This window comes from Carcharhinus amblyrhynchos, chromosome 25, assembly GCF_965287045.1.
Source record: "Carcharhinus amblyrhynchos chromosome 25, sCarAmb.v2.hapA, whole genome shotgun sequence".
Lineage (NCBI taxonomy): Eukaryota > Metazoa > Chordata > Chondrichthyes > Carcharhiniformes > Carcharhinidae > Carcharhinus > Carcharhinus amblyrhynchos.
In genome coordinates this window covers 15451321-15466919 of record NC_137348.1, presented here as the reverse complement: position 1 = coordinate 15466919, position 15599 = coordinate 15451321, and the positions used below count along the sequence as shown (strand labels likewise).

General features: G+C 44.1%; 1 protein-coding gene across 8 annotated transcripts in view; it reads right to left on the bottom strand.

The window, feature by feature from the left end:
- Positions 1 to 15599, bottom strand: part of LOC145358418 (disabled homolog 2-interacting protein-like) — a 739003-nt gene that overhangs the window by 56963 nt on the left and 666441 nt on the right. For all 8 annotated transcript variants that reach the window (XM_080212472.1, XM_080212474.1, XM_080212473.1 and 5 more), the window contains 2 exons: positions 2647 to 2791; positions 648 to 792 (listed from right to left, as the gene is read on the bottom strand). In XM_080212472.1, coding sequence (XP_080068598.1) covers positions 648 to 792; positions 2647 to 2791 — 290 coding nt within the window. The remainder of the gene's footprint in view (positions 1 to 647; positions 793 to 2646; positions 2792 to 15599) is intronic.

Genomic DNA, 15599 nt, shown 5'->3' with positions numbered 1-15599 from the left:
GGAATTTTCCTGCATGAAACTACAAAATATACTCCCTACAAAACAGAGAACACTGCACAGATGGAAACTAATTATAAGTATTCTATTTAATCCCAAAGACTGCTGATTATGCAAATTGAAGAATATTTTTAAGCGAACAAAGCTTAAACAGATTAATTGATGTTTGTGAATAAGAATAGACTTGGTAATGAATATACAAAGTATTTCAGTCTAAATACAAATTTGTTGCTTAGTTTTTGGAAAGGTATAATAAATGAAATTAAGAAGTGAAAATCCAAAACAAAAGCTACCAGAAACGCTCACTACTTCTGTCTCTGTCTGAAAAGTAGAAAGACTGGGGAAGGTCTCTGATGCAGTCCTTCATCAGTATATAGAATGGTGGCTGGGATTTTCCAACCATTCACACCAGTGGTATTTTTGCATCCCGCTGCAGTGAACGGATGTTTGGCTTGTTGCCAAATTATCCATCTTCACCACAAAAGGAGAGTGGCTTGAACGGGTGGTAAGATCGTGCCCATTATCTTTTTCAAATACTAAATAATATGTTGTGCTTTTAAAGCAATAGCTACAAACACAAACTTACCAAGCAACTTGTAAAAGAAAAACAGCAATGAAAATCTCAACAGATGCATAATTAGGTAACTGACCAGTATGAGTTAATAATCTTGCAAAACGCCAACTCGCAGCACATTTTCAGGTTGCTCTGATGCTCAGCAAGGTCTCCCGATGAGCATTTGTTTGGATCTACCTCACAATTCTCATCTGATTCATAGAGAGCCTTAATGAACTCTCCTGTTGGAAAAAGCAGTAAATAATTGCATGTTAAATCCCCATACAACATTTTTGAAAATCTTACTTTGATCAAGGCTGCAATTATTTAAGAGCGTACAAAAAAAACCCAAAAAGCTGCCTTTTCACACTTCCCTCAATCATTAATCGTATATAGTGTGTTCAAACAAAATATGTAATTAGGGATTTAGTTCAAGCCAGTAGGGTATAACACGTTATTACTGCAGTTGAACTGGTAGCAACAGGAATAATGAGAAAAATAAGCAACATCAGAAATCTATCACTTTCTGAACAAAGGACTAGTGCAGAGCACAACCGGGAATTCGTGACAAAGACAATTTCCTATATTCCCAAAAATACAGCAAAAAAACATTCAACACATATTATCATTCGCAGGACTATTCAGTGTTTCCTGTCTAGACAAAATGCAAAACAAACTTTGTTAGTTACCGATGCAAGCGTATTCCCCAAATAATTTTCTTTTGATGTGTTGATGTTTTCCATCAAATTATTACTGTAATAAAATAGCTCTGGGAAATATAACTTGAAAGTAAATGTCTGTAGCCCCAAACTGAACTTGTAATTTCACATTAGTTATTTCCCCACTTCTGAAAGCATTGCCCCAGTTGTGATGCGTTTCACAGATGTTGGTTATCCCTATTGTAAGATACAGCTGCTAGCCTCTTTCACTTAATGGAGTAAAAACAGTGAATACGTCAAATACGGACAGCATGCAAGGTGAAGATAAATGACTGATCTCTGATCAACAACAGGAAGTGAATCTCTGTGCAGTACATCTGGTCTGAGTTGCTTTTCCTTTTCTCAGGGATCTTGCATTCATCTATTATGCTATTCTCCTTTTTGGAGTGTGGCCAAAACCTGGGGAAAAGATATTCAAAGTGCTATAAAAATGCAATATGTAGGCTCACTTCTGCAGTTTCCACAGATTCCTAATTCCTAAACCTAATCAGAGAAGGAATGAAAAGCAGTAGAACACTTCCTCAGTTTAACTGGAGAGACAACAAATGGAAGGTTTTGTACATTTTTTTTAGTGGCTGGTCAAACCATGTGAGAAACAGAAAGCACTGAATGATCTTAGACTTCTAGTCACAAATAGTTGATGGCTAAGGTAACCTTAAGTTATTGACTAACAACACAGGGGAGAAGGGAAGAAAGAAGCAAGAATGTTTAACTGCTACCTGAGGCGGCAATCTAAAGTTAGAGCTGTTTAGATAAAAACTCAGTGCTTCCTACATTCATTCTTACTGATTAAAGAAAATGAAACGTCCGACAAACTTGCACATCACCAAACAAAGCACATGAATAATGATATAACTATACTAATTTTTCTTTTGGTTAGGGTGTCAATGAAGACATTCCTACAAATGATAATCTTGCTATTTCACATTAACATTGATGAATAATTGATTAATTTGACGAATGAAGGAATTTAACAATGGTATCTCAACTAACAAACTCCAATTGAAACAAGTTACTCTCTTCAGCAACATACATGATTTTACATAGGATGTTAAAGTAACATTTTTTCCATCTTTTCTTCCTCTATTTTCAAATTAATATTTATATTACCTTAGCTAGTAACATTTCTGTTTATGTAAGATTGGTGAGTAAGGAATGTGGATTTAAATAGTGAGGCTCAAACAAATTGTGGCCCCTTGCCCTGAAGACAAAAAGGTGAAGAATCATTGGTAGTGGAAATTTCCATTAATTTATTGATTTTAACACTACTTCTTTAAGCTACTGAAAAAGGCACCATTGTAAAAGTAAGAAAATTTAGTGTGCAAGTCTCAGTTGTGATTATCTAGCATTGGTTTTGCAATTGTCCATTTGGCATACCAAGTGCATCTTGTAGGTACTTCTGGCCAACCAACTTCAGATACTCCTCTATTGCTTTGGTTGCCAAGGTGTTCTCCCGAAAAATTAGATGTTCGTTGTCACCACAACGATCAACTTCAGACATCATCAAATCTGTCAAAAAATCCTATAAAAGAGAATGTTAGAATTAAATCAATGAACAGCTCTTTGACAAACATGTTAATTCATTCTACATTTTACTGCAGTATTTACTGAGGAGAACAGATACTGAAATATTGTTAATTTTAAGATGGGCACTTTGTTTTGAATTTTTTCCAATGTTAAACTAGTCAAACGAAGCATGCAAAGATTTGAGCAAAGGAGTATTGTTACAAGTGTGGAAGTAAGGACTGATCCACTGATCACAGTGTGATAACACGTAAACTGATAGGATTAAGGATATGGAGATGTCCTGAAAAACTGAAAACAGAAGGACCCACAAATTTGGCAAAATACTGGCATTTTTAAGTACTAAGTTAGGAAGAGTGCTGAAGTTTGAGCAACATTACACTTTCCTAATTTGTTTGATTGCACTACATGCACAACAGGGTAACTTCTTTTTAGTCATTTAGCGAGTATCAGGTAACCACCGGCACATTTCTTCTTATCTTCTAATTTCTGGTGTATCCGAGGTTCTGGCAGCAGCATGAGGCCTTGCATCATTTATCCTGATAGTCCTGTCATTCTTGACCTGTATGTTCTCCAATGTCAGGACCTGAACTAATTACTGTGCTGCTATAAATTCCATGTCCAATCCCCTGAACATCTACCTCCCATTAGCAGAGATTCTTGAATATTTATTCCTGCAACGAGGACTTGAAATTTTATCCTGATTGTTGCTTCCCATTTTGTGTTCCATGTCCTATACACTGACTGGCCAGACAGATACATCTACAACTTAAGCTATCCCTGTATGGCAGCGATTTGAAAATAAAATCTTTCCATCCTTACCAGTATGTACTACAACAACAATAATACAGCTGATTAATGGAAGGTGAAGTTCCCCCCCCAAAAAAATCACGAATAAAGATTTCTTCTATGACTCTTAATTAAGTAGATGCTTTAATAATGGAACCATACTCATATGTCAGCTCTTAGAACTTCTGAGTAGCTGGCAGTTTTACTGCGTCACAAGTCTGAAGACTGTCAGGCAGACAGACCTGTGGCACAAAACAAAATGTCTTGAATGCAACCCAATCCATCATGCAAACCAGCCTCCCATCCATTGATCTTATCTACACTTCTCACTGCCTCAGCAAACCAACGAGCATAATTAAGGACATTCTCTCTTCCACTTTCTTCTGTCGGGAAAAAGATACAAAAGTCTGAGGTCATGTACCAACCGACTCAAGGACAGCTTCTTCCCTGCTGCCGTCAGGCTTTTGAACGTACCTTGCATTAAGTTGATCTTTCGCTGCACCCTAGTTATCACTGTATCACTAATTCTGCACACTCTCATTTTCTTCTCTATGAATGGTATGTTTTGTCTGCATAGCATGCAAGAAACAATACTTTTCACTGCATGTTAATACACGTTACAAAATAAATCAAATCAAAGAACATTACTGAAAGAAAGATTTTGTACTTCTGTGCATTTGCACGAAAAGTCAATTTTACTGATACTGCAGAACAAATTACCTAGCATTCCTTAAACTAGAACACTCAATTATAGTGCATTATAAAATCGACAGTGTATTTCTTTACTGGAATGGAAACAAACATACACTAAGTATTCTAAGTCCTGCCCACATAACCTGTTACGAGAATGGCAGTTCATTAGCTATTTGTGACTTGCAGAATACTCAAAGAAATATTTAAAATTCTACTGAACTTTAAAAATTGATATTCCAGCCAGTGGCTGAGAACTGGTGAAATTCTCTCAACAAGAGAGAAATCATACTAACTGTAGTAGTGTGGGCCCTTTAAAGAGGCATTCCTTGATGGCCAGGTGACTGGATTGGACCTTATGGAGTGTTAAGGCAGGATGCTGAGCCAATTGGAAGCTAGGTCACATATCCCAGGTCAGGGAGGATCCTCATTTGGATCTAGTCACATAGTTAATTCTCTCTGATTTTTTATTGTAAATACCTATTTATTAGTGGCAATAAATTCTTTGTTACTTTGAGCCCTTAATTTGTTAGGCTGGTAACGAGGGATAACTTTCAAAGTCGTTGGGGATTGCAGCGTGCAGCTAGAGTGGGAAGGCCTTGAGTGGCAGAAATATGAAGTAGTAAGGTATATATGCACATTAAAATGACTTTGTAGAATATAATCATGGAATTCCTACAGTACAGGAGGTGGCCATTTGACTGATCAAGTCCGCAACAGCAACAATCCCACCCAGGCCCGATCCCTGTAACTCTACATATTTACCCTGCTAATCCCCCGACACTTAGGAGCAATTTAGCATGGCCAACCAACCTAACCCACGCATTTTTGGATTGCGGGAGGAAAGCGGAGCAGACACAGGGAGAACGTGCAAACTCCACATAGACAGCAACCCAAGGCTGGACTTTGATGGGAAAGATGGAACCATTTGACCCTGAAGTGGAAAACTGGGGTCAATATACTGAAAGCTGCATTACTCCTTTGTAGCAGATTAACTAACAGCTGGAGAAAAGTGAAAGGTTATTCCGCTCACATCTATGACTTACAGCTTAGTGAGAAGTTTAACATCGCCTGACACTCCAGACACAAGAGTCTTTTGACCAGATCGCTGAGTTGGTTAAAAAACATTTCAATCCCTGTCCTTCAATCATGTTGATATATAAATTTCATTCAGCAGTTGGGGAGCCAGTTTCAGGTTTTGTGGCCATATTGAGGGAGTTAGCAAATGCACATTCTAGATGAATGGATGCCCAGTTGAAGGAGTCCTCAACAGCCACTTCTTCCATTGACAAACTGAGGAAAATTGCTGCCATTCATGGCATCCTGGAATCTTAGTCTCAACAATGGCATGTCATTCACAGTGGAGGTGTTTCAAAAATTTGTCAAATCAGGTGGTATTCGCTATGTTAGGTCAGCGCCTAACCAACCACCCAATGGGTTAGCGAACAAGCTGTACAAATGTTCAAATCATTGAAGAAGAAATAAATCAATAGACCGCTATGTATAGCCACTTTTTGGCTTGCAACACCATGTCAAATGCAGGGGTCACACCAGCCAAGCTACTAACAGGACATTGCTTAAGGACATGGTTATGATGTGATATTCCCGGATTTATTGGGGATGGTGGAGGCTAGGTAAGCCTCCCAAAAAGGATAATCATGACAAGGAAAAATAACAAGAGTTTTCAAAGTTGGGGATTTAGTCATGGTCAGAAACTTTATAGCAAGACCGGAATGGGTGGCTGGTAAGTCTGTGGAAAGAATCACAGAATCCCTACAGTGCTGGAGGAAGCCATTCAGCCCATCAAGCCTGCATGACAACAATCCTATCCAGGCCTTATCGCCACAACCTCACATATTTACACTGTTAGTCCCTCTGATATAAGGGTCAATTTAGCATGGCCAATCAAACTAATCCACATATCTTTGGAGTGTGGGAGGAAACCAGAGCACCCAGCAGAAACCTACACAGACATGAGGAGACTGTGCAAACTCTGCACAGACAGTGACCTGAGGCCACAATTGAAGTAGGGTCCCTGGTGCTGTGAGGCAACAGTGCGAACCACTGTGCCACCATACCACCCCAAAGAATGGGACTGGTCTCCTATATCATAGAAATACAAGGTTGTTGCATGAAGGAACATGTAGACATCTCAGGAGAAGAGATGGTGGTTTGTCTCCCTGGAGCTGGGATCCGGGACGTCTCTGGACGCGTCCCAGAAATCCTGAAAGGGGAGGGTGAGGAACTGCAGGTTGTGGTTCATATAGGTACTGCTGACATAGGCAGGAAGAGGGAAGCAGTCATGAGAAGGGATTATAGGGAACTGGGTAGGCAGCTGAGAAAGAGGAATGTGAAGGTAGTAATCTCAGGATTGCTGCCTGCGTCGCGGGAGAATGAGAGCAGGAATGGAATGAGGTGGAGGGTGAATGCATGGCTGAGGGACTGGAGCAGGGGACAGGGATTCTGGTTCCTGGATCATTGGGACCTCTTTAGGGGCAGGTGTGACCTGTTCAGTAAAGACGGGTGGCACTTGAATCCCAGGGGGACCAATATCTTGGTGGGAAGACTGGCTAGGGCTACTGGGGGGACTTTAAACTAGAAAGGTTGGGGGGAGGGAACAGAGATGAGGAGACTGAGACCGAGAAGGTTAGCTCCCGGGTAGGGAAGGACTGTAGACAGTATGAGAGGGAGGTTAGACGGGTGGTGGAGAAATGTCCAGACCGAGGGGCTGAGGTGCGTCTATTTTAACACCAGGAGTGTAGTAAATAAGGTAGATGAGCTTAGGGCATGGATTGCTGCTTGGGAATGTGATGTGGTGGCCATTACAGAGACTTGGATATCTCAGGGACAGGACTGGGTACTTCAGGTGCCAGGATTCAGATGCTTCAGGAAGGACAGGGTTGGGGGCAAAAGAGGTGGTGGAGTGGCACTGTTGATCAGGGACAGTGTCATGGCTGCAGAGAAGGAGGATGCCGTGGAGGGACTGCCTACAGAGTCATTGTGGGTGGAAGTTAGGAACAGCAAAGGGTCGATAACTTTGCTGGGTGTTTTCTATAGGCCGCCCAATAGTGACAGGGAAGTTGAGGTGCAGATAGGGAAACAGATCCTAGAGAGATGTAGTAATAACAGAGTTGTCGTGATGGGAGACTTTAATTTCCCGACTGGAATATCCCAAGGGTAAGGGGTTTGGATGGGGAGGAGTTTGTTAGGTGCGTTCAGGAGGGTTTTGTGACACAGTACGTGGATAAGCCTACGAGAGGAGAGGCTGTACTTGACCTGGTGCTGGCTAATGAATCAGGACAGGTGTCAGATCTCTCGGTAGGAGAGCATCTTGGGGATGGAGATCATAATTCTATCTCCTTCACGATAGCATTGGAAAGAGATAGGATCAGGCAGGCTTGGAAGGTGTTTGTCTGGAGTAAGGGGAAATATGAAGACATCAGGCAGATAATTGGACGAATAAACTGGAAGGAGGCGTTCTTGGGGAAAAGTACAGAAGGAAGGTGGTGGATATTCAAGGAATGTTTGACTGGAGCTCTGCACGATAACGTTCCGATGAGGCAAGGAGGTTTTGCTAGGGCGCGGGAACCGTGGTGCACGAAGGTTGTGGTGAACCTAGTCAGGAAGAAAGGAAAGGTATATAAAAGGTTCAGAGCTAGGAGATGTTAAGGATCTAGAGGAGTATAAGGCTTGTAGAAAGGAGCTTAAAAAGGAAATTAGGAGAGCCAGAAGGGGTCATGAGAAGGCCTTGGCAGGTAAGATTAAGGAGAATCCCAAGGCCTTCTACAAATATGTAGAAAGTAAAAGGATGAGAAGAGAAGGGATAGGACCTATAAAAGGTGAAGGGGAAAGTCTGTGTGGAACCGGAAGAAATGGCAGAGGTGCTTAATGAGTACTTTGCCTCGGTATTCATGGTGGAAAGTGATCTGGGAGGTTGTACTACAGGTTTGCGGCAGTCTGAAAAGATTGAGTGTGTGGATGTTAAGGAAGAGGATGTGTTAGAACTTTTGAATTCTATCAAGATAGATAAGTCGCCGGGACCGGATGGGATGTACCCCAGGTTACTGTGGGAGGTGAGGGAAGTGATTGCAGAGCCCCTGGAGATGATCTTTGCGTCGTCGATGGAGACGGGAGAGGTTCCGGAGGATTGTGGATGTGGTTCCTATTTTCAAGAAAGGGAACAGGGATAGCCCAGGAAATTACCAACCGGTGAGCCTGACCTCAGTGGCTGGTAAGTTGATGGAGAGGCTTCTGAGGGACTAGATTTATGAGCATTTGGAGAAGTTTAGAATGATCAGAAATAGTCAACATGGTTTTGTCAAGGGCAGATCGTGCTTTACGAGCCTAGTTGAGTTCTTTGAGAATGTGACTGAGCACATTGACGAAGGAAGAGCGGTAGACGTGGTTTACATGGACTTCAGCAAGGTGTTTGATAAGGTCCCGCATGCAAGACTTCTTGAGAAGGTGAGAGGGCATGGGATCCAGGGGACTTTGGCCCTGTGGATCCAGAATTGTCTTGCCTGTAGATGGCAGAGTGGTTGTGGATGGGTCTTTTTCTGCATGGAGGTCAGTCACCAGTGGAGTGCCCCAGAGATCTGTTCTAGGACCCCTGCTGTTTGTCATTTTCATAAATGACCTGGATGAGGAAGTGGAGGGATGGGTTAGTAAGTTCGCAGATGATACGAAGGTTGGTGGTGTTGTGGGTGGTCTGGAGGGATGTCAGAAGTTGCAGCGGGACATAGATAGGATGCAAGACTGGGTGGAGAAGTGGCAGATGGACTTCAACGCAGATAAATGTGTAGTGGTCCATTTGGGCAGGACCAATGGGATGAAGGAATACAATATCAAGGGTAGGAGTCTTAGCTGTGTTGAAGAGCAGAGGGATCTTGGGGTCCGGGTCCATAGGACTCTTAAATCGGCCTCGCAGGTGGAGGATGTGGTCAAGAAAGCGTATGGTGTACTGGCCTTCATTAATCGAAGGATTGAGTTTAGGAGTCGGGAGGTAATGCTGCAACTTTATAAGACCCTTGTCAGACCCCATTTGGAGTGCTGTGTGCAGTTCTGGTCACCTCACTATAGGAAGGACGTGGAAGCTATTGAAAGGGTACAGAGGAGATTTACAAGGATGTTGCCTGGATTGGGAGGCATGCCTTATGAAGATAGGTTGAGGGAGCTGGGACTCCTCCCTGGAGAGACGAAGGTTGAGAGGCGACCTGATAGAGGTTTATAAGATGTTGAGAGGAATAGATAGGGTGGATTCTCAGAGGCGATTTCCCAGGGCTGAAATGGTCGCTATGAGAGGACACAGATTTAAGGTGCAGGGAAGCAAGTACAGAGGAGATGTTAGGGGGTAAGTTTTTCACTCAGAGGGTGGTGAGTGAATGGAATTGGCTGCTGTCAGTGGTGGTGGAGGCAAACTCGCTGGGGTCTTTTAAAGGACTTCTGGATGAGTATATGGGATCTAATGGGATTGGGGGTTATAGATAGGTCTATGGCTTAGTAGGTATAGAAGTGATCAGCGCAACTAGTGGGCTGAAGGGCCTGTTTGTGCTGTAGTGTTCTATGTTCTAAGAGCAGTACCTGATACAAGGATTCAACAGGTGACCCCTGCAGTAGATTTGGATTTACCAGCATTGGTGCAGGAATCTCGGTAGTAAATCTCGGAACCAGAGCTACCAGTGGTTTCTGTAAGTAAGGATACAGCAGCTACGGAGGAGGATCTTAATCCCAGATTGGTGATTTTGCCATTCACATCTGTCCCAACCTGATTCTTCATTTCCAGAAGATCCTAGCACTGAATTGGGACATTCTACCAGAATTTGGAAGTCTCCAGGTCAACTAAACTTGTTATGAGTTTCCCTGGGATTTTCCTGATTGAGGACACGAATAGTTTGCCGGATCTTAAAGATAGAAGGATGGTAGGAGTTGAGGGCCTGAATGCGATTACTGTCACTAGAGAGGTAGTGCTTGATAGACTAATGGGACTGAAGGTGGTCAAGTCCCCAGGACCGGATGGAATGCATCACAGGGTTCTGAAAGAAATGGCAGAGGTGATAGTGGATGCCTTAGTAATTATTTACCAAAATTCGCTGGATTCTGGGGAAGTGCCGGAAAATTGGAAAATGGCTAATGTTACGCCGCTGTTTAAAAAAAAGGTAGCAGACAAAAGGCAGGGAATTATAGGCCGGTTAGTTTAATGTCTGTAGTTGGAAAAATGCTTGAATCTGTCATCGAAGAAGAAATAGCGAGGCACCTAGAAAAGAATGGTTTGATCGAGCAGACGCAGCATGGATTCGTTAAGGGGAAGTTGTGTTTGACAAATTTATTGGATTTCTATGAGGATGTGACTAGTGCGGTAGACAGAGGTGAACCGGTGGATGTGGTGTTTTTAGATTTTCAAAAGGCATTTGATAAGGTGCCTCATAAAAGGTTGCTACAGAAGGTTAGGGTGCACGGAGTTGGGGGTTAGGTGTTGGCGGGGATACAGGATTGGTTGTCTAATAGGAAGCAGAGAGTTGGTATCAATGGGTGCTATTCTGATTGGCGGTAGGTGACTAGCGGAGCGCCGCAGGGATCGGTGCTGGGGCCTCAGCTATTTACCATTTATATAGATGATCTGGAGGAGGGGGCTGAGTGTAGGGTGACGAAATTTGCTGATGACACAAAGATGAGTGGAAAAACAAATTGCGTGGAGGGTGTGGAAAGTCTGCAGAAGGATCTGGATAGGCTGACTGAGTGGGCGAGGACCTGACAGATGGAATATAATGTTAGCAAGTGTGATGTTATCCACTTTGGCAGAAATAATAATAGGAGGGATTACTATTTAAAGGGCGAAAAGCTGCAGCATGCTACAGTGCAGAGGGACCTGGAGGTCCTTGTGCACGAGTCGCAAAAACCCAGTCTGCAGGTGCAGCAGGTGATCAAGAAGGCGAATGGAATGCTGGCCTTTATAGCGAGGGGGATAGAATATAAAAGTAGGGAGGTCTTGCTGCAACTGTACAGGGTACTGGTGAGGCCGCAGCTGGAATACTGTGTGCAGTTTTGGTCGCCGCACTTGCGCAAGGATATTTTGGCCTTGGAGGGTGTGCAGAGGAGGTTCACTAGGCTAATACCGGAGATGAGGGGGTTGGACTATGAAGAGAGACTAAATAGACTGGGTCTGTACTCGGAGTTTAGAAGGATGAGGGGGATCTTATAGAGACATATAAGATAATGAAAGGGATGGATGGGGTAGAGGTAGAGAGATTCTTCCTGCTTAGAAAGGATAGCAGGACCAGAGGGCACAGCCTCAAGATAAGGCACGGGCAGTTTAGATCAGAGTTGAGGAGGAGCTTCTTCACTCAAAGGGTTGTGAATCTCTGGAATTCTCTGCCCGTTGAAGTGGTGGGGGCTACCTTGCTAAATATATTTAAGTCATGGGTAAATAGGTTTTTGACAGACAAGGGAATTAAGGGTTATAGGGAGAAAGCGGGAAAGTGGAACTGATCCACTTCAGATCAGCCATGATCTTATTGAATGGCGGGGCAGGCTCAAAGGGCTAGAATGCCTACTCCTGCTCCTATTTCTTATGTTTCTTATGTTCTTTTAGCACTGCTGATATTTTTCATTTGATGTAAATGTGCAATTATTTTTTTTCAAACAGGCCACATTTGTTTTAGTATCAAGCCCAAAAAAAGCAACAATACAATCTTTTAAATTACTCTTCAAATTAATGTCAGTTCTAGTATTCACATTGTTCTGAAATAAAACATGGTCATTGAAAGATTTAGTTATTATGCTTGATTTCCATTCTGAATGATGCCATCATTGTGCAGCATTGTATTTTGCTGTACCTGAACTGTCAAACCACACTGCTGACAATCTATTGGTGAATTCGGGACTTACAGGAAAGAAGTGTGGTACTGTGGCCACTTTAAGGAGGCGTTCCCCGAGGGCCCCCTGAGGACCCCATGGAATGTCAAGGCAGGAAGCTGAAGCAATTGAGTGCAAGGGCACATATCCCGGGTTGGGGATGATCGTCAGTTGGAGCCAGGGAGAAATTTTATACAGTCACATGGTTAATTCCGTCTGACCCTTTATTCTAAGTACCTAGTTATTGTTGGCAATAAACCTTTCGTTATTTTAAGCCACACAGAGTCGCCCTCCATTTATTATAGTAACATACAAACTTCAGATGTGAACTGATTAACCAGTGGATTTGGGAGTTAGATGTTCATATGATTAAAATGCAAGCCTTTTCTAAATTCAATGAATAAAAGTCACTGCAATAATGACTAAGATTGTTTTAGTAAAGAAGAGAAAAGGTGGCATGGTGCACAGTGATTAGCACTGCTGCCCCACAGCACCAGGGATCCAGGTTCAATTTCAACCTTGGGTGACTGTGTGGAATTTGTATGTTCTTCCTGTATCTGCATGAGAACAAAGAACAAAGAACAACCCAGCACGGGAAACAGGCCCTTCGGCCCAACAAGCCCGCGCCGCCGCATCACCCTACACCTATTCTACCCTGCGTGTCTACGAATAGAACCCCTGACTTAGCCAGATTCAGGGGAGAATAGTGTCAATTTGGTAAAACCAATCAGCCTAAGAGCACATCTTTGGGGTGTGGGAGGAAACCGGAGCGCCCGGAGGAAACCCACGCATCCGCAGGGAGAATGCACAAACTCCCACAGACACAGGCCCAAATCCATGTATCTGCACAGCTAGCAGTGCTAGTCACCGAGCTGTTGCGGCGCCCTTCTACCGGTCCAGGATCAAGCACACACACCGACACAAAGTACTAGGCCACTCCTGGAACCTCCAAGAGTAGCCCACGCACGACCCACCGTGTGCATGCCCCTCGTTTGACAACGAGGTGGACCTCCACCTGCGGAATAAAAGACAAAAACGTTAATCACAAGCCTGCCTTTCCGGTCTCTCCCGAGGTTCTAACCCTTATTTAATACCCCTACCATAACCCTCCATCCTCGTTTCACTCATGTGCCTATCTAACTGAACCTTAAACAAGTCCAACGTTCCCGCCTCTACCACCCTACTCGGTAGCGCGTTCCATACCCCCACAACTCTCTGCGTAAAGAACCTTCCTCTCATATCCAAATTATATCTCTCCCCCCTCACCCTTAAATCATGTCCTCTTGTATTTGTTACCAATCTAGGGAGCAGTCTCTCACTATTGATTCTGTCTATTCCCTTCAGTATCTTATATACCTTTATCATGTCCCCCCTCAATCTCCGTCGTTCCAAGGAGAACAGTCCCAGTTTCTCCAACCTTTCCTCGTACCCCAGCCCCTCCATGCCAGGCAACATCCTGGTAAACCTCCTCTGCACCCTTTCCAGAGCCTCCACGTCCTTCCGGTAGTAAGGTGACCAGAACTGGACGCAGTACTCCAAATGCGGTCTAACCAACGTTCTATACAACTGTACCATTAGTCGGCAGCTTTTAAACTCTATCCCCCTTCCTATAAAGGCTAGCATTCCATAAGCCTTCCTGACAACATTCCTGAAACATGAGTTTCCTCCCACAGTCCAAAGATGTGCAGTTTAGGTGGATTGGCCATAATATATTGCCGTTAGTGTCCAAAGTTGTGTGAATTGGGTGGATTAGCTTAGGGTTATGGGAATGGGGCAGAGGGATGGGTCTGGGTAGCTTGCTCACCCAGAAGGTTGGTGCAGACTTGATGGACCAAATGGCCTTTTTCTGCACTGTAGTGACTCTATAATTCTACTCTAACAGTGTAGAGACCGTAGAATACCAACCATTTTTCAAAATTATTTCAAACGTTAGGCCCGATTTTACCAACAATTTGCACTCGTTTTTGGGCACGAAGTCGTGGTAAAGTCAGGTGTGAGGCCTTTATCGTAATCTGCACTCGAATCCGTGCAGATCACCACTTTACCGAGACCTGCGAATGGCGGGGATCCGGTCCGTGCCAAAATCAGTGCATTTGCATATATTTAAATTGAATTAATGAAGTGTCCACCCAACTCTATCAGCATTTCCCCCTTTACCACTGCATTTACCAATCCGGAACTGTGCTTCTGGGGCCCTGCTGAATAAACACGAGTTGGGTGCTCCAGCCTCTGACAAGCATGCTCAGTGATTCCATAAGCTGTCTGACTCAGATCAGTGGTGGGGGTGGGGGGTGGAGGCAGGTTAGATCATTCTCTGGTTAGAGGGGGGAGGAGGGGAGTGAGGTCAGATCGTTGTCTAGTTGCGAGGGGAGGAGGAGGAGGCGGCGGCAGATGTATCTCTGGTGGGGGTGGACGGCTGATCATTGTCTGGTGGTGGGGGTGAGGAGACAGGTCAATGCTCTTCTGGAGGGGAAAGGGAGTTGGGGGGGGTGGTGGGGGCTGGGTGGCCAGATTGTTGTCTTTGGGGAGGGGGAGGGGCAGAAGCAGGTCTGCTGCCACTCTGCGAGCGATTGGTGGTGGTGGGTGGGGGGGGGGGCACTTGATCTGAATAGTTTGGGGGTGGGGGGGGGGGGTCAGGATGGATAAGGAGGGCAGTGATATGTGTGTGTGTCCCTTATCCACCACTCCCCCCACCCACTACCCGCACACATCACTGCCCCCCTTATCCATTCCCCCACTAACCAGACCAATCGCCACCCCTCCCCCCCAACCGATCGCCTGCAGAGTGGCAGCGGACCCCCTGCCCCTCCCCACCAGAGATCCACCTTCCCCCTCCCAAGATACATCTTCCCCTCGCTCTTTTCGCTCCCGGGCCACTTTTACCGTTTTGTGTGGCTTGGGAGCGATCTGACACGGGCGCGCTTTTTCCAATTGTTTTTCTAACTGCGCAGGTGCAGTTTAGAGCCCCAATCGCTTCGGCAGCACTAAGCCCCGCCCACAGCCGAATCGGACTAGAGATGGCTGAGAGCACATGGCAGTGCCTGAAAGCGGATTTCTAAGTCGGATCTGTACTACGCCCAGACTCGGCACTTAGAACGAAAATGGCAAAATCGGGCCCATGAGCTCTGCTGATGCTTTTCATTTGATGTAAATGTGCAATTAAATTTTTTTTTAAAAACAGGCCACATTTGTTTTAGTATCAAGCCAAAAAAAAATGCAACAATGCAATCTTTTAAATTACTCTTCACTCTGTCAGTTCAAGTATTCACATCTTTCTGGAATGACGCATGGTCGTTGAAAGATTTAGTAATTACGTTTGATTTCCATTCTGAATGGATGCTAACATTGTGCAGCATTGTATTTTGCTGTGCGTGAATTTTCAAACCACACTGCTGACAATCTGTTGCTTATAATGAGTGTACACAGACTTTGTATGGCATCATGCATATTAATGATGTAAAACCCAAGTTAATCAC